The sequence below is a fragment of the Macrotis lagotis genome, chromosome X (genome assembly GCF_037893015.1).
Source record: "Macrotis lagotis isolate mMagLag1 chromosome X, bilby.v1.9.chrom.fasta, whole genome shotgun sequence".
Lineage (NCBI taxonomy): Eukaryota > Metazoa > Chordata > Mammalia > Peramelemorphia > Peramelidae > Macrotis > Macrotis lagotis.
In genome coordinates, this window is record NC_133666.1 from 649,659,993 (window position 1) to 649,683,234 (window position 23,242).

Below are 23,242 nucleotides of genomic sequence, written 5' to 3' on the forward strand. Positions count from 1 at the left end.
AATCTTTGCTCTCATCAGAGGTGGCTAGGAGAGGAAACAGCAAATATACTCAATGGGGTATAGACATCTGGAGTAAGAAGGAGAGAAGGGGGACAGGGGGAAGGGGTGGATGTGAGTGATGGAGGAGAGGATGGACCATGAGGGGAGAGTGGTCAGATATAACATTTTCTTTTTTACTTCTTGCAAGGGGCTGGGATTGGATGGCTTGTCCAGGACCACAGGGCCAGGTGGATGCTTGGCCTAAGGGGTGGTATGGGGGCTCAGGGCCTCTTGGCCCCAGGACCAGGGATCAGTCTACTGCTCCACTCAGCTACCCTACAGCGGAGTCAGAATGAAAGGAGAGAGAAAATGTGGTACATGGTAGTGGAGGAATAAGAAAGGAGGGAGTTGCAATCAGCAATGGCAATGGTGGAAAAATATGGAAATAACTTTTGTGATGGACTTATCATAAAGAATGAGATCCACCCATGACAGAGTTGTTGGTGTAGGAACAAAGACTCAAGCACATTTTTTGTTATTATTTGGGGGAGGGTGCAGGGCAAGTGGGGCTGGATGGCCTGCCTGGGGCCACATAGTGGGGTGATCTTTGGGTGTCTGGGGCCAGATTTGGACTCAGGTGCTCCTGGCTCAAGGGCCAATGCTCTGTCTGCCACCCAGCCACCCCTACTATTATTACTATTTTATTTTATTTTGGGTCTTTTTTTGGTTTTTGCAGGGCAGTGGGGTTGGGGTGGCTTGCATGTCACACAGCTGGGTGACTGTTGGGTGTACAGGGCTGGATGTGGGCTTGGGTGCTCGTGGTTCCAGGGCTGGTGCTCCATCCGCTGCACCACCTGGCCATACCTACAATTATTACTATTATTTTTTTTAATTTTAATTTTAAATTTTTTCTCTCCCCTTTACTTTATTGCTCAAGTGAGTCTATATTTTTGAGGGGAGGGGGTATTCTGTTTATTCTTAAACAAGAATGTTTTATTAATGTATTAAAAAAACATTATTTGTACAAAATGAGAATAAATAAATATTAAATAAAAAGGTTCATCTTCACAAGATGGAGGCCAGGTTAATGGTTGGCAAGTCCAGTGAGTGAACATCAAGGCTGGGGCAGATGTAGGTGACACGGAGAGGCACGGCTTCCAGGGACCAGGAAGGGAAAGTTCTATCCTACTCTGCCTTAGTCAGCCCCCAAATGGAAGCCTGGTTTCACTGTACCCCATGAGATGAAGATCAATCACCTGCCATTCTTCCCGCAGGACTAATCCATCTCCACATCAAACTTGCTTCTCTGGCCTTTACACCATTTCCTGTGTGTGATGGTCGGTGGTAATATGATGCATCCTTCTCATGCCCACTTCTCCACTCCTCACTGGATAACCCACAATTTCAGTTCTGAGCACACTCTATTATTCATTACAACAAGCTGATTGTTAATAATCTCACAATGATATATATGGTACTGCCTAGATACAGAGCATTTTACATCACTTCATGCTCAGAAGAGGTAGAAAAGGGATTACAGTTCCTGTTTCGCAAATGGCAACAAGGTGGTGCAACAGATGGAGTTCCAGGTCAATTGTCAGGAAGATCTGAGTTCAAATCCGACCTCAAACATTTACTTTGTGTTAGGCATCTTACATTCAGAGTCATCTTCAGTCATTCTGTTTCATATCTGACCACTGGATTTGCAGGGCTCCAGAGGAGAAAGTGAGGCTGGTGACCTAGTACAGCCCCTCCTCATTCAAATCCAGTTTACTTACCTATTACTGCATCACCTCTCTGATGTCATGGTCTTCTTCCAGAATGAAGGACAAAAAAACCAGCAATAACAACAACAAAAAAAAAAATATCAGGGCTATATCCAGAAGCCAGATTTTCTGATCCCCTAGGCTAGAGCTCCTTCCATTGTATCACACTGTTACAGACACGTCCTAAACAAACACGCGCACACAGAGAGAGAGAGAGAGAGAGAGAGAGAGAGAGAGAGAGAGAAACATACACACCTACCTCTTTAGCTATTTTAACCTTCTGTCTTGATTTTCTACCTCCTGGATCCCCAGCAACTTATTCCCTAACCCATGTGGCTATCCTTGGTTTTCCCCAGGGATATCTCTAGCCTCCGGTCATGTTTGGTTTTGAAAAGCTGCAGGGGAAACTCAAAATCCCCTTAGCACATCTTTTCATTAAAATGTCAGAAAAATTCACAGAAAATAGGTCCTCAGGGGGTTATAAAAATCCTTTCCCACCCCCACAGAAGGCCTAATGCAAGGGGCCAGAGGGAAGTTTGACAATGTTGCCCCTTTAAAATATTGTCCTACATTCAAATTCCCTTACTTCCCCTCCAAACTGTGAGTTCTTCTGCTTCCAAAGCCAATTCTGGTTTTTATTGTCCATGTGGCTCTCATGGAAGACGGAAAGAGACTGCAGCTGGGTGGCACTGTCCCAAGACTGACTGTGTACCACTGGGTCTTCCTGCTTCAGACCTTCCCATTAGAATCATGGCGGGCATCAACGGAGAATACCCAAAGGCTTTGAGGCAGAGGGATGGACAGCCCTGGTTGGAAAAATAGGTAAGGTCTGGCCTTCCCCTAAAACTCACCATTCTTTCTGCCAGTGAGAGGTTCCCAGGGACTGGCCCTGCAGCAACTCCCCTCCTTGGCCCCAGACGCCAAAGAAAGTATCAAACAAAGAGCCTTCAAATCACAACTCCTCGAAGGGCCGAACTTACAACTTCCAAAAAAGTCGCATTTATGTTGCACTCTTCCTTACAACTCTGGGAGGGTAAATGTCCCAAATTTTCAGATAAAAAAAAACAAATGATAAAATAATTCATCTAGATCATAAACAGATCTCTGACCTCCAAAACCAACACCCTATCCTTTACACCAAGATGCTCTTTCCATAGATCCAGAGATCCTCTAGAGTAAAGATAACAGGCTTTAGATTGAGGAAGGCCAGGTTCAAAGTCAGACCCAGTCACTGCCTTGAAATACTATGTATAGGTATAGAGCTCTAGAAAGGGTCTCAGGCCATCTAATCCAACCCGCTCATTTTGCAATCAAGTAAAATGACTTGCCCAGGATTACTCAGAAAGTAAAGTACAAAATTTGAACCCAGGCCTCTATTCCAACCCCATGCTCTTTCTATACACCATATTCCTCATCTATACAAGAAAAAGATTGGGTTAGGTGGTATCTGGGTTGCTTCATGGCTCTAAAATTCTAAGGTCTTGTGGCCTCTTCTTGTCCTGACACATAGGCTTCTATGATTTAACAAATGTCACCCAAGCTGGGGGTGGGACAGAGTAAAGGGGAGAAAGGAAACAAGATGAAAACCCAGGTTTCCTGAGTTTAAAGAACATGGGTGAAAGTATTCAAGGGTCCCTTCCCTATCTCCCAGCTCAGGATGCATGAGCATAATCCTGCCTTTCATGATGAGATGGGCACATCCCCAAAGGACAACTGAGAACTTTATTCCTAACCCAGAACTTGATGAGAAACTGCTTTCTTTCAAGTCCTTGAAAGCTGGGGGGAAAAAACCCAACCCGTACATCTGCAGTCATCTCTTTCGATGCTTTGCATTGCCGTGTGTAAGAGGTACATTAGAAGTCTGATTCCGACACTACAATTAGACTCTCCAAACAAAGTCAGCCGCCCTCGTATAAATCCCCATCACCATGGTTACCATAATATTTTACAGCTCTGGGTTTTGTGTTCCAAGCCCAAAATGATAAAATCACCATATTTTTGGCACCTCGCTATCACTGCCGCATGCTACTTGAGAGCAAGAAGGTTAAACATGGCTCTGACGAACGATGGAGTGGCTGAGGTCATGTCAACACTCTTCCATTTCTGAACCGTTCCCTGGGCTCTGTTCCCCCTCTCCTCCTCCCACCCTCGGGCCAGAGGAAAGCAAAAGCAGAGCATCCTTCTCAAGCCAAACTGCCTGGATCTGGAACTTCAAGTGGGCTGAGAAAAGGGCTCCTGAGAGGGTCTGCCTGCGGGGGAAGGAAAAAAGAAGTCCCAGTCCTACAAGCTGAAGGCCCTCAAACATGACTCTCTCCCTCTTGAGGCCTCAGTTCTCTCCTCCATACAATGGGAATAGAACACTTATTCTGGGTTCCTTGCATAGCAGTGGAGAGGACCAGAAGAGAGAAGGGAGAAAAGTGGAAACTTCTATGTTACATTTTTCAAGATAGGTAATATATATATATATATATATATGTATATATATGTATATGTATATATATACATATATATATATATATGTTTCAAGATGGGTAAAATATATATAATAAAATATATAATATATGTGTGTGTGTGTGTGTATATATATATATATACATACATATATATATATGTATATATATATATATATATATATATATATATATATATATAATTGCCAAGGAGATCAAGACCCATTTGTTAACCCTAAAGAGCCAATGGGAATGAGAAGAAAAGTTTTCCTTCCAGATTGAAAAAAAAGAAAATGAATGACCCAATGGACTAGAGGCAAAACTCCCAATTCTGACATTCTACGTTCTAAGAGACCTCCCAGATCTGACATTTTCTGTTCTAAGGATTCTCCCAGTTCTGACATTCTTGGTTCTAAGACCTCTCCTAATTCTGATATCCTGTATTCTATGGGCCCTCCCAGCTCTGACAGTTTGTGTTCTAAGGACCCTCCCAACTCTGACATTTTGTGTTCTAAGAGTCCTCCCTGCTCTGATAGTCTGTGTTCTAAGGGCCCTCCCAGTTCTGATAGTTTGTGTTCTAAAGGCCCTCCCAGTTCTGACACATCTTGTTCCAAGGGTCCTCCTATCTCTGAAATTCTTTTTTCTAAGGGTATTCCCATCTCTGACATTCTATGTTCTAAGGGCCCACCAGTCCTAACATCCCATGAATTTAACAGCACAGGAGTGGTCACACTTTGGTCTCTCTCCTGTCCATTGATGAAGGATGACCTGCCAGCTACTCTGCCACCACTATATAAAAGCCAGGAAGCAGCCAGTGGTACCAAGTGCCTGAGACTAACCAGGGTAAAGAATCACTGAGCCCACTGAGAATCCCAATCCCAGACCAGGGGCAGCTGCTCTTTCCAATTTGGTGTGAATGATTTCTGCTCCTTATTCTGCTGCTTTTTCATCACAACGGTTATTTTCCTAAATCTCCAGTGATAATTTAAAACAGAAAACCAAGTGTTATAGCAACTCAAGACAACATGTGGGTGTATTGGAAATTTCTGCTGTTAAGAAGCAGGTACTGGTAAGGCAAAGCCAGAATTGGTAGAGTCTGAGCATAGTCAGACTCCCTTGAAGCAGAGAAGGCACCCACACACTGATGCCTACTGCCCATATCCCTGTTGACTTAACTCTATTCCTTCCCTTCTCCAGTAGATAAACAAATTCAGACCCCTGGGGGCAAGGCAGCTTTGGGCTTCAGCCCACTGAGGATGATAAGAAATCATTCAATGTCATAAAGTTAGTATCAGGACAGCAGATAGGCCCTTAGAACACAGGATGTCACAGTGGATAGAGTACCATCCCTAGAATCAGGAGAACCTGAGTTCAAATCCAGAATCAGACATTTGATATTTACTAGCTGTGTGACCTTGGGCAAATCACTTAATCCCACTGCCTCAAAAAAAGGGGAAAAAAAGAAAGGAAGGAAGGGAGGGCAGGAGGGAGAGGAATGGAGGGAAGGGAAAGAAGGAAGGAAGGAAGGGAAGGAAAGGATGGGAAGGAAGGAAGGAAGGAAGGAAGGAAGGAAGGAAGGAAGGAAGGAAGGAAGGAAAACTACTGAATATCAGAGCTGGGTCCTCAAAACACAAACTGTCAGAGCTGGGAGGGCCCTCAGAACACAGAATGTCAGAGCTGAAGAAGACCTTAGAATGGGGTGGGGAATCTTTCTTCCTTCCAAGGACCATTTGGAAATTTATAACATCATTCACAGCCATCCAAAATTATCAACTTAAAAACTATGTTTGGTCAAACATTTAATTAATTCACCCCTAAAAAGTTCCTAGATTTATTGAATTTCAAATCCCACCTGCAGGCTGAAGGTTCCCCATTCCTGCCTCAGAACAAGGGGCATAGGATTCCAGATATGGGGAGGAAATCAGAAAAGAGAATTTAGGAGATGGAAGCAACCTTAGAACACAGAATATGAGAACTGAAAAGAAGGAAGCATGGAATAAAAGAGTGCATTGGACTTGAAACCAGGAAGAGGGTGGTTCAATCCTATTCAGACAGTAGCTAGTAACTCTGGGTTAGTCACTTAACCTCTCTTTGTGTCTAGCTAATGAGCCATAAACATGTGGAGGTAACAGGAGCTAGACTCAATGACCTTTCAAGCCCTTTCCAACACCAATCAGTGACCCTCTAACTCAAAAATCAATTATCTCCCTACTCCTCAACACAAAATGAAGAAAACTTGGGTCTCAGGGAAGAGGGAAAGTGAGTCAACCTAGGTCGGTCAGTCAGTCAGTCAACTGGTAATAACTACCTGCTATGCACCATGTTAAGGACTGAATCACTCAAGAAGTCAGGGATAAAGCCAGACCTAGAATCCAGGCCTCCTAGCTCCTAACTCAAGAGCCTTCTGCACTCTTCCCTACAAGGATATAATGGTACCCCTGCCTCAGCCCTTACTTCCCAGTCCTTAGCTCTCACATCTGTGATTGGGCCAGACCAGACCCCAAAGGCCAGCCAAGCCTTGGAATAAGGTTTTTGTCCTTTGTAACACTTCCCCTGGGGCTTGTTTAAAGCAAGAATAAATTCTTCCACTTTTGATTTGGAAACGCTGCCACTTTAATAAGTAAAATCTCTTCATTTTTTACAGCGTGGGCAAGTAGCTGCATGAGCATGCAGCAGGCAGTGTAGAAGGGTGGTGGTGAACACCAGGAAATCCTGTCCTCCTCGCCCTCCCTGCCTTATGTAAGCTCTGTAGCTAAGAGTTAGGCTGAGTTAGGCTGAGGCAACAAAACAGACTTCTGAACTTTTGTGGCCACAAAAGGCTTAACCTCTAGTCCTGGTTCTGCATCAGCTTGATGGAGCTTCCCCAACTTGTAAATGAAATGGTTTAGCCTAGATAGGTCTCTTACCCCACCCCTTTCCAGATCTGTATTCTATCTTAAGGGCCCCCCTTAACCTCGAAATTCTGTCGTCTAACTTCTCTTGCAAATCAAACATTTCATTTTAAGCTTCCTCTAAGTCCATCTGACATCCTGTGATCTAAACCCAATCCTAACAGTCTATGTTCTAAGGACCCTCCAAGCTTTGACATTCTATATTCTGACATCCTGTGTTCTAAGGGCTCTCCCATCTGTGTTCTAACATTCCGTGTTCTAAGGGCCCTCCCACTACTCCCTTCTGTGTTATAAGGGCCCTCCCAGTTCTCTCATCGACATTCTAGTCCAGACATTCTGTGATCTAAGGCAAAGGTGACAAATGTGGGAACCAGATTAAAATGTAATTGGGAAATATTTAGCAAAATAAATATACAATAGATTGTAGATGATATTAGCAAAATGTGATTTTCCTTATGAATGGAGTAATGGTGTCCCATTTCTATTTGAATCTGGCACCCCTGTTCCCAGGACCCTCCCTTACCCAGAGACAGGGATTTAAGTTTACTATACAGAGACTCCTCCCTGGGGTCTAGCTAGAGCTCCAAGGCCCCTCACTAAGAGATTCTGGGCATGTTCTAAGGGTCTTCTCCATTTCTCACATTCTAAGTTCTAAGGTCCCTTTCCTCTCAACCACCCTGTCTTCCAAGGAGCGATCGTCATCAATTCCCAAACGGCCCCACTGATGAGCCATGTGTGGGAGATGACTCTCCCCAGACTGAACCCTGTCTGCTCCTGGTAACAATGAAAGGGATGCCAGGAGCCACAATTGGGTTACTTAGACTTTCCAGAGAAAAGGTCATTTTGCTTCCTATGCTCTCGACTGTGAAAGTTCAACAGTTGTAAATGTGACAATCCTGGAAGAAGTATGAGTAAAGTTTAAACTACAGGGTCGAAGCCTCCTCCAGCTCACAAAGCATTCAGTTTCTGCCTTGGTAAAAAAGGGAAACACACACACACACACACACACACACACACACACACACACACACCACAATCATTTGTGCGGGTGACTCAATTGTAGCATAAACATTTGTACATTTTCTGTCTCCTCGAACTGGCAGGCAGAGCCAGCTTTAACATCATGCCCCTAGCATGACACAGGGTGCAGCCTGAGGGTGGGGGGTAAAGTGGGGGGGATTGACCAGACCTCATTAACTAAAATACAGGGTTAGAGCTTGAACAGAACACCAGCCCTGAAAGTTTTCAGTTGAGCATTTTGAATTTTGCCCTGAATCCTGGGAGACGAGGCTCCTAGACTTGGCTTTCTCTTGCTGAGAAATGGAACACTCTGGAAGATTTTTAGGATTGGGGGGGATAGGGGTGGAAGAAGGAAAGTCACAAATAATTGGATTCCAGGTGATCCAATGCCTTCTTGCCACCTGCCCTCTTTGACTGGCTATCCCAAATCCCAACATCCACTGGAAAGAAAAGAGCAGAAGGACCTCACTAATATCACACCCATCTCTAGCCTCATGGAATCCAGTATCCTTTCTCTTGGAAGCTCTCTTCTTCCTGGATCCTCAGATGACCTGCAGCCTCCCTATCTCCCTTCCCCTCCCCTCCCCCAAGGCCGTTAAGTGTTGGCAAGGTCCCTGACTCAGGATTCTCTCCAGTCTGAGGATGTTCAATTCCAGAAGCCTTTTCTGACCGGAAAGGTCTTCAATTCCCTCAGGTGCCAGTTACTGCCTCCACAATCACTGCCTTTGCTAGCTGGGGTATGGCATTGGACAATTAGAGATTGACATTACAAGAAGGATGGGTGGTACCAGGAATGCTTCTCTGCTTCCCAGGGTCACAAAGTAAAAAACAGACAAACAAAACAAAAAAACTAATATTGTTCTACATGGTGCAGAGAAAGGAAAGTCAGCAGAGATGATAAATTATTTATCAGCCCTGTTTTATGCAATTTTCTCCTTCTGAACAAGGGAAAGGAGGTGGGAGCAGGCTAAGGTCCCCAGTATAGCAGCAGTTGACAGACAGATATAGTGGAAATGGGTGCAAAAACTAAGGGACTGAGAGGAAGCTAATGGGGATGAGTACAGCCTTCATGATCTGGGCAGGGAATTGACTTGACACCATCCGACTCTTAAGATTGTAAAGAGGAGGTGATTCAGACACTTAGGCTGATACTATGCAAAGTTACTCATCCTTCAGATATCTGGAGACTTGGCAGGGGGGTGGTGAGGAGTTTGAGTTAATGAAACTAAGGAATTTTCAGCCTGTATAAATCATTTTTAAATCCCTTAGTTATACCCTGGCTACAATCAACAATCAATTCACTAAAAAATAATGCATCATCTACTAAGGGTGCAATCACTCTAATGGAAGAAAGGGGAGGCAAAGGAAGATACAGAACTCATGTTTTATAAGAGTGGCTGCTATCAAAGAGCTTACATTCTAACTCAGACATTTTAATCTTGGACAACATGGATAGAAATCTAGTGTCTCCCTCCTAGCCATCTGGAGGAAGGGAGGTAACTGTGCTTTCATTTTTTTGTCCTGCTCAGATAACATCTGGAACACTGCAATGGGCAGCGGCATCCTGGGGAAGAGAGGTGAAAAACCTGAAACAATAACTTCTTAGGATTCAAGTGGGAATGTTGGCATGGAAAAGGCAATTAGGGAAGAGTCATGATAAGAAAGCTGACTCAGTCTTTGTCTCCCCAGAGGGCAAGGTTAAACCCAGTCCAGCTTGGGGAGAAATTATAGAGAGGCAGATCTGGGTACCACATAAAGAACTTAGGGATAATCCAAGCCATCAGAATTGGTTGCTACTATCATATGTCTTCAAAACAGATGAAGATGTTAGTGAGATTGCTTCCTGGTCCTCCAGGACTTGTCTCGCTGATTCTTCTTGGTCTCTTTCCTGGCTCACAGTCTCTTCCTTTTCCTTCCAGGTTCTACCCAAGGTCTTCTTCTGTCCCTCTCTGAGATCTAGCCCTTGGGAATTTCATTTACTACAGAGTTACATATCCAATCCTGCTCTCTCCCACAGCTGAAGCCCACCTCTCCAATACCCACTGGACATCCCCATCTGTATTTCCCATGGTGTCTTAAGTATACATAATGCTGAGCTCATCTTTTTTCCCCAGACCTGTCCCTCCTCCAAAAGGATTTCTTTTCTGTTTATGGCACCAACATCTTTCCAGTCACCTTGAATCCAAATTAGAGTCCATCTTTGAGTCTTCTCTCTCTCTCTCCTCTCACATCAATTAGCTGCCAAGTTCTGCTGATTCCACGTCATCTCTCACATATCTCCTACCCAATCATATAACCACTACCTCACAACAGGCCATTATCTCCTTTTACTTAAACTATTCTACCAGTCTAGCTGTCCTACCATCAATCTCTACCTTCTTCATTTTGTCCTCACATAGCTACCGAAATAATTTTCCTGATATCTGGTCAGATCACTTCTCTTCTCAACAATCTTCAATGACTCCCTTCTGCCCACAGTATAAAATACAAATTCCTTAGCCTGGCATTTAAGATTCTCTACAATCTAATTTCAAGTCAAGTCAACAGGCATATATTAAATCACTACACTGGGGAGAAGTCCAAAGGAAAGGCATTAGCATTAAGGAGATTTGGGAAAGGCTTCTTACAGAAAGAAGGGGAAGCTTTTGCTGAGACTTGAAGGAAGTCCAGGAAGCCTCGAGGCAGAAATGGAGCACAAAGATGAAAACTGAATCCATAGGAGCTGATGAGATCACCAAGATCAACAGCCTAGGACAGGTTATCTGAAAGGATAGGCTATTGATTTGACATTAAATTAATTAACTATATATTACAACCAAGTGTTCCCTGAACTTATTCTCTAAACTCAACACTCCATCTCCCACTGTGTATTTGTTCAGATCACCTACCACATCTCCCTCTACATCCCTGCCTTTCAGAATATTTAGGTCCCATCAAGGCTTTCATGATGCCCACCTGAATGTTTCCCTCCTGGGATTTTTCCTGAGCACTGTATGTATCTCTCCTTTATCACATCCTTCCTTCTATCATACTCACTAGACAAGGGCAGCTAGATGGCTCAGTGAATTGAGTACTGGCCTCGGAGTCAAGAGGACAGGAGTTTGAATCCAACTTGGATCCTTGGCTCTAACTAGCCATGTGATTCTGGGCAACTCAACCCTGATTGCCTTGCAACCAGGGCCATCTCCAGTTATCCGGATTCATAGCTGGTCACTGTACCCACATGGTTTTGGAGGAGAAAGTGAGGCTTGTGATTTAGCACAGCTCTCCCTCACTCAAATCCAATTCACATGCTTGTCATGCATCACCTCCCTGATGTTGTGGTCTTCTTCAAGAATGAAGGATAAACATTATTACTTCACTGGGTGATACATGTGAGTCCCACATGTGAGCTCCCGGAGGTTAAGAATTAGGTCTTACTTGTCTTTACATAAAGCTAGAAATGCTTATACAGAATAGCCTCTTCATTTTGTTTGCTGAATGAATTGTACTTCAGGTGGCAGGTGGATGATGTCACCTTTACATCCTTTCCAAACACATGAATCCAGGATCCTGGGACTGGTAGTGAGGATTTCAATCAAGACTGTTCTTGCTGCCGAGGCTTAGTCCCCTACTCTAATTGGAGATCATCATCATGTTTGTGTCCCTGAAGGGTTGTAACTATCAATTCAATTACAAAAATGAATTCCCTAGTTTGAGCCTATGCTTCAGGTGTGTAGGCCAATTTCTTTCAGAATAGCCAATGAGCTGACCTAAGTTATCTAAGGCAGAAGCCCTTAACCTGCGACCCATGATTTGCTTTGGTTTAGTTGATTTTAATTCTGATAACTGTACTTCAACAGAATGGGCCTCCTCTGTAATCCTATAGATTCCATGTCATACATTCTGAAGTGTCCCCAGGTTTCACCTCACTGAATGCCAGGGGTCACAAACAAAGGGTAAGAACTCCTAAATTTGAGAATCCTGAGACCTGGCCTAGACGGAATGGAGAAAATGGAGGAGGGTGGTCCTCCAAACTTTATCAGTCCTCTCCTTCTATGACTGCAAAGGGTCTTCTCAATTCACATACAAGATTCTCTCTGAGTAGGACATGTGGATTGCTAGACACCTAGCACCACACACAGCCACATCAAGATGCCTTTCTCCCCCATTTTGGATATCATGGGATGTGATTTCTTTGATTTTTTTGTATATGTGTATACAAACTCCACCAACATCTTCTACCAGGTCATGACACAGACCTAACCCCGAGTTTTTGAAGGCTGTGCCAACAAAGAACAAGCCATAGCAAGTTCTGCCAAGTGAGAATGGTTCCCAAGGATGGGCCCAGGATAGAACATGTGCCTGTCATCTGAGGACCAGCCTGGCAAAGCCCAGAGAGACTCAACATCAGAAGGCTGACCCATCAAGGGAGGAAAAAAACAACTGCTTAAATCAACTTACCAAAAACAAATCCTAAAACATTAAAGAGGGTGAGATCTGTGCTCTTGGAGCAATTCCCTTTGCTGGCAAAACCAAGGATCCTAGGGCCAGAAAAAACCCTAGAGAATGTGTCCAGAGGCAAAGGAGTGGTAACTCTAACCAAGAATGACAGTGGGTACAGGGAATCAGAAAGGCATGGATCACACCCGACTGCTTGGCAAGTTGCCTGAAGACGTGAACCGCTCCTAAAAACCTCTGACTTCAGTCACTGATTCCTATCAGGAAAACCCAGGCTGCTGAGTCAGATGATGGGAAGGCAGCATGCCAACTGTACTCATGCCATCTCCCTTGTAGACCCCTCCCCCACTGCCAAAGCCCCATCTAGGGCATAGGGAGATAGAAATACTCATCCAACCAGCAACAGAAAGTTCTCCTTAAGGGAGACCTCCACACCTTACCTCACTGATAAGCCAGAGGGCATCAAGGGAGTGACCAAGACGGGGAAGACCTCACAAGGAACCAGGGATATTTAGCCAGGAGAAATGAAGACTGGGGAAAGGGCTGACAGCAAGAAGTAGAATAGATTTGCCCTTTCAGATTAGGCCTCTGGAACCAAGCCCAAATCAAATCCTACTTTCATTGGAAAACCTTTCAAATACTTGAAGACAACTCTGGTCCAACCCCCACACATACTCCCACTTCCCCAAGCTCAATATTGCCAGGCTCTTCCCACAGGTCCTCTACAATAGGAGGCCCCTTCACTGGCCCCACTGAATGCTGATGTCCTCCAGTTTATCACCTGGTTTTCTAAAATACAACACCTAGATCTGAACACACTACTCTAGTCACAGACTGACCAGGACAGGGGCAACTTCCTCCCTCTTTCTGGCAGTTCAGCTGTACTATCAGCACTAATTCATGTCAAATCTTGTAGTCTATTCACCCACCTACTACAGCAATACTTCCCCTTATAAGTGTAGGGGCCTCTTTGGCGGACAGGTGGGTGAAGCCCATGGCAAAGACCCCTTCTCAGAATCATGCTTAAAATGCCAAAAACAAAATATCAGGACTACAAAGGAAGCAAACTACTGTCTGTTGGAACATGGAGAGCAAAAGCTTTTTATAAAAAACTAAGCTCATGGGCCCCAGGTCAAGAACTGATTTTTTGGGTCAAGCTGCTATCTGTCTACACCTCACCCATGGTTTACTCATGAAGTTGAGTTTTTGAACCAAGTGTAAGACATTTCTTTGGCCCAGTGCTCTGGTTTTCCCATCTCTCCAACATGTTAAATCTCTGTCCCAGCTTTATGTCAACAGGAATTTGATACACATACCACCTCTGCCTTTTTTCCAAGTCATTGTCAAACTAGGTTAAGCAACAACAGTTCAATAAGAAGAAAAGATCCATTGGGCACTCCACCGCAGATCTCTTTCCAAAGAATAGCTATTCTTTGGGTCCAGTCATTCAACCAGTTTTAAGTCCGTTAAACTGTAGTAATATTTAGCCCACATCTCTCCCTGTCCGCAGAAGAATATCAAAGACGATCAAATCCACAAAAACCTTATAAGGAAAGTAGTGCAAATATGATCAGTTCCACTTGATAGATGAGGAAACTGAGAGACAAGGTGACCTGCCTGCAATTACACAGCTAAGACAAGTTACAGGTGGGATCTGAACCCATTTCATACCAGTGTTTTTTCAATTAAGCCATACTGAGTTTGGAGAACTTCAACCCCCCAAAAAAAGTTCAAGTTAAAAGGAACCAAAATGACAAAATGCAGCCTGGAGAGTCATTGCATCACAGGATTTGAAACTGGAAAAGCCCTTAGAGATCACATATTACCACCTTCCTCATATTGTATCCTGTGGTGGCTAAGGGAGACAGCCTCTAAGGCTCAACAGAGAAAACCAGTGAGTCCACACAGCTCTAAAGAACCAGATCCAACACCTTTATAGAGTCTCAGTTCTGTGGTGATGGTCTCACAGTAGTCTTCCCCTCTCATGCTTCAAAGACACTCAGGGCCCTCAGTATAAGGATGCTCGTTTACAAGGCACATGCCAGGATGGTAGAGCCCACATCACCCGACCCATACTCTTTCCTGACTGTAGTCTTATCTTTCCTTGTCCTAAGATCCAGCCAGAGTTAGTGGCCTCACTGTCTCCTTCTCTCTGTTCAGAACACACACACCCCCACCCAAGCTTGGGAACTGTTTCCACCTACCCACTCCCCCTATATCTCTCTAGTCCCCTTTGGCCACAAAATCCTATATCCAGAGGGAACCTCAGAGGCAATCTAGATCAAACCCTGCAATTTACAGATAAGGAAACTGAGGCCAGGCCAAGTTAGTGACTTGCCCAAGGTCTTATGGATATAAGCATCAGAGACAGGATTTGAAACAAGGTCTTCTGCCTGCAACAGACTATGTTCTTCCCACTGTTCATCTATAACCTAGACCCCAGGCAGACCTTTCCAGTTTTCTGGACACCTTTCTGCCTCTGCCCCCTCCAGCCAGTGACACTGGCTGGCCTCCTTGCTTATCTCTGGACTCTCTTTATTTTCTCAGACTGCTTCTCTTGCTTAGAATGCTCTCCCTGGCTTCCTTCAAGTCTCATATAAAATCCCACCTTCTTTCTACAAGATGTCTTTCCCCATCTCACCTCAATCTAATGCTGTTCATCTCTAATTTATCCTGGGGATATCTCATATGTGGCTGCATGGACTCACTGGTTTTCTCTGTCAAGCCTTAGAGGTGGACTCCCTTAGCCATCAGGATCCAATATGAGGAAGGTGGGAATATGTGGCCTCTCAGGGCTTTTCCAATTTCAAATCCTGTGATGTAATGACTCTAGATGAGGTTTAGAAATGAGGAAACAGGCGAGACTTAGACAGATAACAGCTTGGCCCCAAAGACCCATTCTTGACCCAGGGCCCATGAGTTTATTTTTTTATAAAAACCTTTTGGTTCCCATGTTTCAGTAGACAGTAGTTGGCTTCCATTGTAGTTCTGATCGCTTGGTTTTTGGCATTTTAATTATGATTTTGAGAATGGGGTCCCTGCTGTGGGTTTCACCAGTCTGTCTGCCAAGGAGTCTCTAGCACACATTAAGGAGAAGGAGCTCTGTTGTAGGTGGGTGAATAGATTGCAAGGTTTGATATGAATGGTGTGACAGTACAGATGAACTGTCCAGAAAGGAGGAGATTGCCACCATCATAGTCAGACCATGGCTAGAGTAGTGTGTTCAAATCTAGATTACATTACATTTTAGGAAACTGGGTGATAATCTGGAGGACAACTTCCTGTGTTAGTCTAGAAGCTTCTCGAGGGCAGAACTATCTTTCGCCTTTCTTGGTGTCCCTAGTTATTTAGTATTGTGTCTGGCACACAGTAAGCCCTTATTAGATGCTTGCTGACTGTCCACTCTACCCCTTGGAAGTCACTCCCCTTCTCTAAGGCTGAACACATTAGCACCTCTTCCCTTCTACCCACCCTCCCAAATCTGCCTTCATAACTGGTTTAGATCCCCCTTAGACACATTCCTCCCAAATTATTTGTGCCTGCTTGGATTTCTCTCCCACTGGATTATTTCATTGTTGTACCCTGGGCTCTACACACCATAGGTGATTAACAAATACTTGTACTGAATGAACAGAACTGTGACTTCAAAGGATTCATGCAGTCATGAGTAGGGGTAGGTGATTAGGAATGTTATCTTGTTTTGAGTCATGGGTTTGGAACGAGAGCTGGACCAGACTGTCAGAAGTCATCGAGCCCAAGCCTCTTAGTTCCTCAGTGACTTGTCCAAAGTCTCACAACAAGCAACAGAGCTGAAATGCAAACACATGTTCTCTTGACTTCCCCAAGTACTGGATGCTTCCTAGGATGAAGGAGTTCCATTTTCCAGGGCTGAATGAGCAATAAGATGTATTCAAAGTTCATTTTCCTTTCACAAAGCCCTCAGGCTAAAAGTCAACCAGCCAGAGGTAGGTAGAGCCCATATATTGAGGTTGGGTTTAAAAATGAGGAAATTGAGTCTCAGGGGGAGTTTTTACTCTCAAAACTGGAAGGAATACTTTAGACAGAGGCATTAAAATGTGGTACTCTTTCCACCTCACCCCACGGTCCCATCTTGTGTTTTAAAAAAGGGCAAATCAATGACCCCAACACCCCTTTTAACACCTGCCCTCTTCCTGCCCCCCACAGACATTTCATCTGATCATTTTCGGTGGTAACATCTCCATGGCCTTTGAGCCCCATCTTGCCCCTGGACTCTCCTCACCACCCAGGAACAGCTAGATTCTACCGACCAGGCCCCCATGTAGACACCAGCCGGAGAACATCTGAGAGGCCTTTAATGAAGAGAAAGGCCTGGAGGAGCTCTTGATGCTCAGCCGCCTGCGGAATCTCACTCAGATGGTATTTCAGCTCAGGAGGTGTGACTCCACAGGGAATTTCTCCTTCCCCTCCACAAACCCCCTTCTCAGTCTTCGAAGCAAACATCCTCTTTCCTTTGGAGGAGCATTGGACACAATCGACACCTCCTGGTCCAAGGAGGGGGAGGTTCACTGGAGAACAAGTGTCTTTTGTGTGGAATTCTCCAAGACCCACGGGGTGGAGGGGGAAGAGGGGAGGACTAGAAATCTGCACTGGGGCCCCCACCTCCCTGACGCAAACCCCCAGCTCAAGCAGTTACATTCAAACTCTCCCTAAGGTTTCCAACAGGGTTTGGTTCAACCATTAACGACTGTTCTACTAGGCAACCAATTTTTGTTGTTCCCTAGAGATGGAAAGGAGAATGAGCTCTTTTCTTTTTTTCCCCTTGGTTGCAGAGGAAAAAAAAGGAAGTTAAAACAAACAAGTTATATAACCTTTTGGGGGAGTGGGCTAGAGAATACATTTGCTCTTAGAAAATAGTGCTCTGTACACAGTAGGTGGTTAATAAATGGTGGTTGTAGCTGACAGAATTAAACACTCCCTTGAGAAAACTCAGTGTGTACAATAGGAAAGAAAGGAATAAAACAGGCATTTAAAAATACAGTCTTATTTGATCCTATCAAACAACCCCTGGAGGTAGGTGCAATTTTTATACCCATTTTACAGCTGAGGAAACTTGACAGAAGTAAAGTGACTTTCTAGAGTCACACTGCTCAAATTTGAACTCAGGTCTTCCAGACTCAGTCTGCACCACCTAGTTGTCTAGTAGAAAAAACTGTAGTCTTGTTTTAGAATTTTTTTTTCCAATTTTATTTATTTTTTTAAGGCAATGGGGTTAAGTGACTTGCCCGAGGTCACACAGCTAGGTAAATATTAAACAACTGTGGTTGGATTTGAACTCAGGTCCATCCTGACTCCAGGGCCAGTGCTCTATCCACTGCACCACCTAGCTGCCCCCAGAACTACAGTCTTGGTCACAAGATCATAGATTTAGAAATTGTCATTTAGACCAACTCACCCTTTTTTTTTTTTTTTACAGACAAGGAAACGGAGGCTGGAAAGACTAAGCAATGTTTGTCCACATCACAGGAAGAGATTCAGAACACATGCTCACTCAAGTCAGCCCCCTTTCCACTACAATGAATGACTTCCAAAGGCCCAGTTTCTAACCTTCTTCCCAGCTTGTCATCTGAAGATTAGCCCAGCTGAACTGAGTTATTTTTCACCAGAAAGTTGGCTGGGCACTAAGTCATAAGAGCTTTTTTTGCTTTTACTTTCTACAGTGGGAAAATTTATTTCACCAAACATCTTGCAGCAATGACGTAAAAATTATGCAATCTCTAATTTTTTGCAAAAAAAAAAATAATAATGACCAGGCTTTCCTGTTTCTCTCCCTTCTTTGTCCGTTCCAAAACTGAAGTGCAATTATCTATAACCTCTACTGATGATTATTTTTCTGGCCCCAGAAATCCAAAAAGCCATCTCTGGCATGGAAAGATAGAGATCCTATCTTTAAAAGGACCAGAGCATCCAAGACTCTTATGAAGAAGATGCTCTGCAAATTGTAAGTTGCTATAGAAACTTAGCGGTAACCCTCTCTCCCCCTTCCTATTCCGCCTCCATTCCACTGCCTGAGTGACTTCCTTAAAGCTTGGATAACAATATCAATAACCTCCAGTGACTCCCATGGCCTCCAGGAACCAATAGTAAAATCCTCTGGTAATTAAAGTCCTTCACCACTTGGTCCCTTCCTGTCTTTCCAACATTCTTGGGTTTTGTTTTCTTCCACACATGTTGAAGATCCAATGACGCTGCCTCCCCTCACAAGAAGACTTTGCATGGATGCATGAATGGACCCCCAGGCCTGGAATGCTCTGCCTCCTGTCTTTCCTCAAGACTCAGCTCAAAGCTCTCCTATTCCCTACCTTCTCCTTCCCCACCCCCCTTTCCCTAAGGAATTCCCTTCCATCCTCTCATGTACCATGTATATCTTCTATATGCAAAGTTCTTTCCATGCTACCTTCCCTAATAAATGGGGGCTCTGTAACAGCGGAGTTGGTTTTGCCTTTATTTATATCCAGTATGGAACACAGTAATCAATAAATAAGCATTGACTGACTGAAATGCCTATAAACCTCACTTAACAATTCCCCTTGGGGCAGCTAAGTGTCACAATGGGCAAAGGATAGAGGATAGGCCCTGGAATCAGGAGGACCTGAGTTCAAATCCGACCTCAGACACTTAATAATTCCCTAGTTGTGTGACCTTGAGCAAGTCACTTAACCCCCATTGCCTTGCAAAAAAAAAAAACAAACAAAAAAATCCCCTCAAACTAGCACAAGTCCCACACAGACCTGCCAAGCCAATCCAGAATGGCAAAGACTGGCCCTTCCCCCAAATAATACTCTTCCCTTAATTCAACACATTAATTGCTCATTATTGCCAAACCCCAAGAGGCAAGGACTCAAGAAGATACAAGTTCAAGTCTTGCTTCCATCAAGACTGGCTACACAGCCCGTCCAAGGAATCCCTCACCTCTCTGGGCCCAAGCTACTCTCAGAGCCTATAAATAGTAAGAAGGGCTAATCTGCATCAGAAGGGGCAGTTCCCTTTTTTAATTAAATCACAGGTCCAATCTTTATTTTTTAACTCAACTGTTTAATGCATTGTCCTCAAAGTAAATTCTCCCTCCCCCCATTATTCAGGATGCCCTGACCCCAGACCTCAGAGGGGGACTTATCAGCCCTCTCATACCTACCCATATCCTATAATATTGTAGGTTACAGTTAACTGTTCTAGTGCCTTCTCACCCTGTTCGAGTGGGAGTTCCACAAGGGCAGGGATCCTATTTTATCAAATTTGCAGATTTATTTAAAGTTCCCATAGATTCCCCAGCCAAACATAGGCACAGAGTAGGTGTTTAATAACTAATGAAGGGAAACCAAGTGTTTACAAAATTCCTCACAGCAGGTGGTTGGGGAGAGGTGCTCCCCCCAAAAAATGTGTAAGGACACAAAACAAGCCACCCAGTCTGGCTTTTGAAAAGGATTCTTCATGAAGCCTCAAATCCTCTTAAGAAAAGGGCCCACTCAGCCTTCTCTGGGCCCCTGAGGTCCAACCTCAGAAGCCTAAAGGATGGGAAGGAGAGGAAGGAGTATGAGGGGAGCCTACCTGGTTCAGATGAAAGGCACAGGGGAGGGCCCTTTCTCACCTGGGGTGGGAGAGTGATGGAGCTGTGGGTCTAACCTGGGTCTAACCCCAGAAGGGGAAGGGGAGAGGGGAAAGAGGAGGTGGTCCAAGCTCTTTGGAGGGAGAAGATGAAGGCTTCGTGGGGTGGGAGAGTGATGGAGCTGTTACTCTTGCTATGAGGAAGATAAGGAACTATCAACTATCAAGGCCTGGCCTAGAAACTGAGGAGAGGGGGGGATGGGAGGGAGAGATATGGGGAGCAGGATGCTCCCTGGTCTAGAAAGAGAAGAGAGGGTCCTGCCAGTTGTCAGCTGGGGGCAGAGGAAAGGTTGGGAAGGTCTTGTCCTGCAGGGAGGAGGGAAGAAAAGGGTCTGCAGCCTTCAGGAGAGAAAGGGGAGGCGAGGGCAGTCCTGCCAGCTGTTGTTGGAAAGGGGGCAGCAAGTAGTAAGGGAAGGGGGGAAGGTTCTTCCTGGTGACCACTGGGAATGGGGTTGGGGAGGGTCGTAGGGTCTTGTCCCATAGGGAACAGTAAAGGATCCTGTTTAATTTAGGGGGGAGAGGGGAAGAGTGGGGGGAGCCTGCCTTTTGGCAGTTGGGATGGGGGAGGGCTGGAAGGCTTGTGAGGCTATCGAGGGAGGGGGAGAGAGGGGAGGGTCCTGGCCGGGAGGGAGGGGGCTGGGGCGTCCCTGCGGGGCCTGGGGGCTCTTCTCGGCCGCCCGCTGGAGGAGGGCCGCGGAGGGCGTTGAGGCCCGGGCCTCCATCCCACCCCGCACCGCCGCCGCCGCCGCGGCCGCCGCTGCCGCGCACCCACCTGCGGGGCCGCTCCGGGCCGGGCTCGGCGCCTCCTCCTCCGCCGCCGCCGCCGCCGCCGGACTCCGCCATCTTCCCGCCGCCTCCTCCTCCTCCTCCTCCTCCTCCTCCTCCTCCTCCGCCGCCGCCGCCGCCGCCGCCGCCGCCGCCGCCGCCGCCGCGTTCAGTGACGGCGCGTCCCGCCTCCGACGCCCGGCGGCCGGTCGGCGGCCCCGCGCAGCCAGCGGCCTTGGCACGAGCAGGGGCGCGCGGAGCGGGGCGCGGGGGGCGCGACAGCCGCAGTGCGCAGCTCCGGCCCTGCGCCCCGCGGCCGCCCGGCGCCGGAGCCCGCCTCCGCCGTGACTCGCCCTGGGACCCCGGCCCGGCGCTTCGCCTCGCCCAGCCTCAGTTTCCTCATCTGTAAAACAAGTCGGTTGACTCAGCTGATCTAATTCTGCAACCCCTCCATCTCCCCCTTCTTGCTCACAGGCTCTCCAGTTAACATTTATTAAGCGCCTACTGTATGCGGGAGGGCTCGGGTGGCCAGACAAAAGTGAAGCCGCCTCTGCCCCGCAAAAACTTAGGTTGGAAAAGAAACGGATACAAAGAAGATACAAAGTGTCTTCTTGGATACAAAGTAATGAGGGTGGGAGAATAAAACCTAACCCAAAGAGCGAAGGTTTCGTGCTAGCCATGGGGAGAGTCCATGGTGCCACTGCTGCTATATCTGTGTGGCATCTGCCCTTCCTTCACGAAGACGACCATGGCATCATGGAGGTGATGCCCTGGCATGCCATTGAGTTGGCTTTAAGTGAAGGAGGGAACTGTGCAAAGTCACCCAGTTTTACTTTCTCCTCCAAAGCCATGGCCAGATGTCAAGGATCTGAATTCAAATCCTCTTGACTCCAGGGTCAGTGCTGTGTCCACTCCAGCCACACAAGCCGCCGATGTTGCTGTAGCAAAGTGGCCAGAGGAGTAGGCTGACAAGTAGAGGGAGAATAAAGAGAAGCAGTGTCACCAATGCTGATAAGGTCAGAAGCCCAGAGTGAATGGGTGGCAATGGGTGAAGGAAGCTCTTTTTTGTCCCTCTTAGCCTTCAGAGCCAACCTCAATTATTTTCGAGCTTCAGTTCTCCTCATGCCCTTTTTCCGTGTGTGTGTGTGTGTGTGTGTGTGTGTGTGTGTGTGTATTCATCCTCTGGTACCAATCTTTATTTCCTTGTTTCTGTGTGGATTAGGGTCTTTTGGTGCCTCCTTGCCCACTCATTGCATATCAATTGCTTGCAAAGAAGGGGTAAAAGAGGTATAGAGAGAGAATTTGGAACTCAAAATTTTAAAAATCATATGTTAAAAATTTTTACATGTCATTGGAAAAATATTTTGGAACTAATGGAGTATTAATAGTGAATGTCCTTTCAAAATCTGAGTTGATCATCATTCCCTGAATATGTCTCTGTCTCCCTACTTAAGTGCCCTCAGCCCCCTTAGTCCCCTCATCCAATGGACTTCTCAGGCTCCTCCATCACTCTGTCCCCTCTGCCCCTCAATTCCACAATCCTTCAGTGGTCTCATCCCTCCTAATGGCCCCATTCTCCTTGAGCCTTTAGTTCCCTAATCCACTTAAATTCTTACTATCTACTGGAATCCCAGTGCAGTGAAAAAGGTAAAGATGTTGGAATCAGTATGTCTGCTACTTCCTGACCATGTAGCCTTGAGCAGATCACAGCCTCTGGGTGTCCCAGCCCCCCACCCTGCTTATCTGTAAAGTCGGTATGCTGTCCTGGACTAGAGAGAGCCCTGTCCCTGGGCTTGGAGTCAAGAAGGCCTACATTCTCATCCTACCTTATATAAGTGCCTGCTGTATGACCTTGAACAAGTCATTCAACTGGTGCTATCTGATGATCTGGAAAATGGGGTAGTAGCATCGGCTACCCAGGATTGTTTGAGGATCAAAAAAATAAGGCTTTGCCAAATCTTAAAATGCTGAAGTTGATTTTTATTATTGAATGATTTCTAAAATCCCTCACAACTTCCAGTCACTTATCTCTTCAAAGTTCTTCCCCATGCCCTCTATCTCCTTCTCAGTTGTTCTATTTAACCCTTCCATGTTCTCAATTCTCTTATCCTCAAATCTTTCTGTCCCTTCAGTTTCTAAGACCTCTCAGACCCTCAATGCCTCAGTATACTCAGTCCCCTCAGCCTGAGCCCCCAACTATCCCTCAGCAGGCCCCTCAGTTCCTCAGCCACTGAATCCTTCAATCCCTCAGTTCCCAAATTTTTTTTCTTCCCTAGGGCCAAAATTT

General features: G+C 45.7%; 1 protein-coding gene across 1 annotated transcript in view; it reads right to left on the minus strand.

Annotated features, from left to right (window-relative positions):
- The window catches only part of KLHL26 (kelch like family member 26), a 42,822-nt gene extending 21,784 nt beyond the window's left edge, over positions 1-21,038 (minus strand). Inside the window, exon 1 of the mRNA XM_074204739.1 lies at positions 20,963-21,038. Coding sequence (XP_074060840.1) covers positions 20,963-21,033 — 71 coding nt within the window. The 5' untranslated portion in view covers positions 21,034-21,038. The remainder of the gene's footprint in view (positions 1-20,962) is intronic.
- Between the last annotated feature and the right edge of the window lie 2,204 nt (positions 21,039-23,242).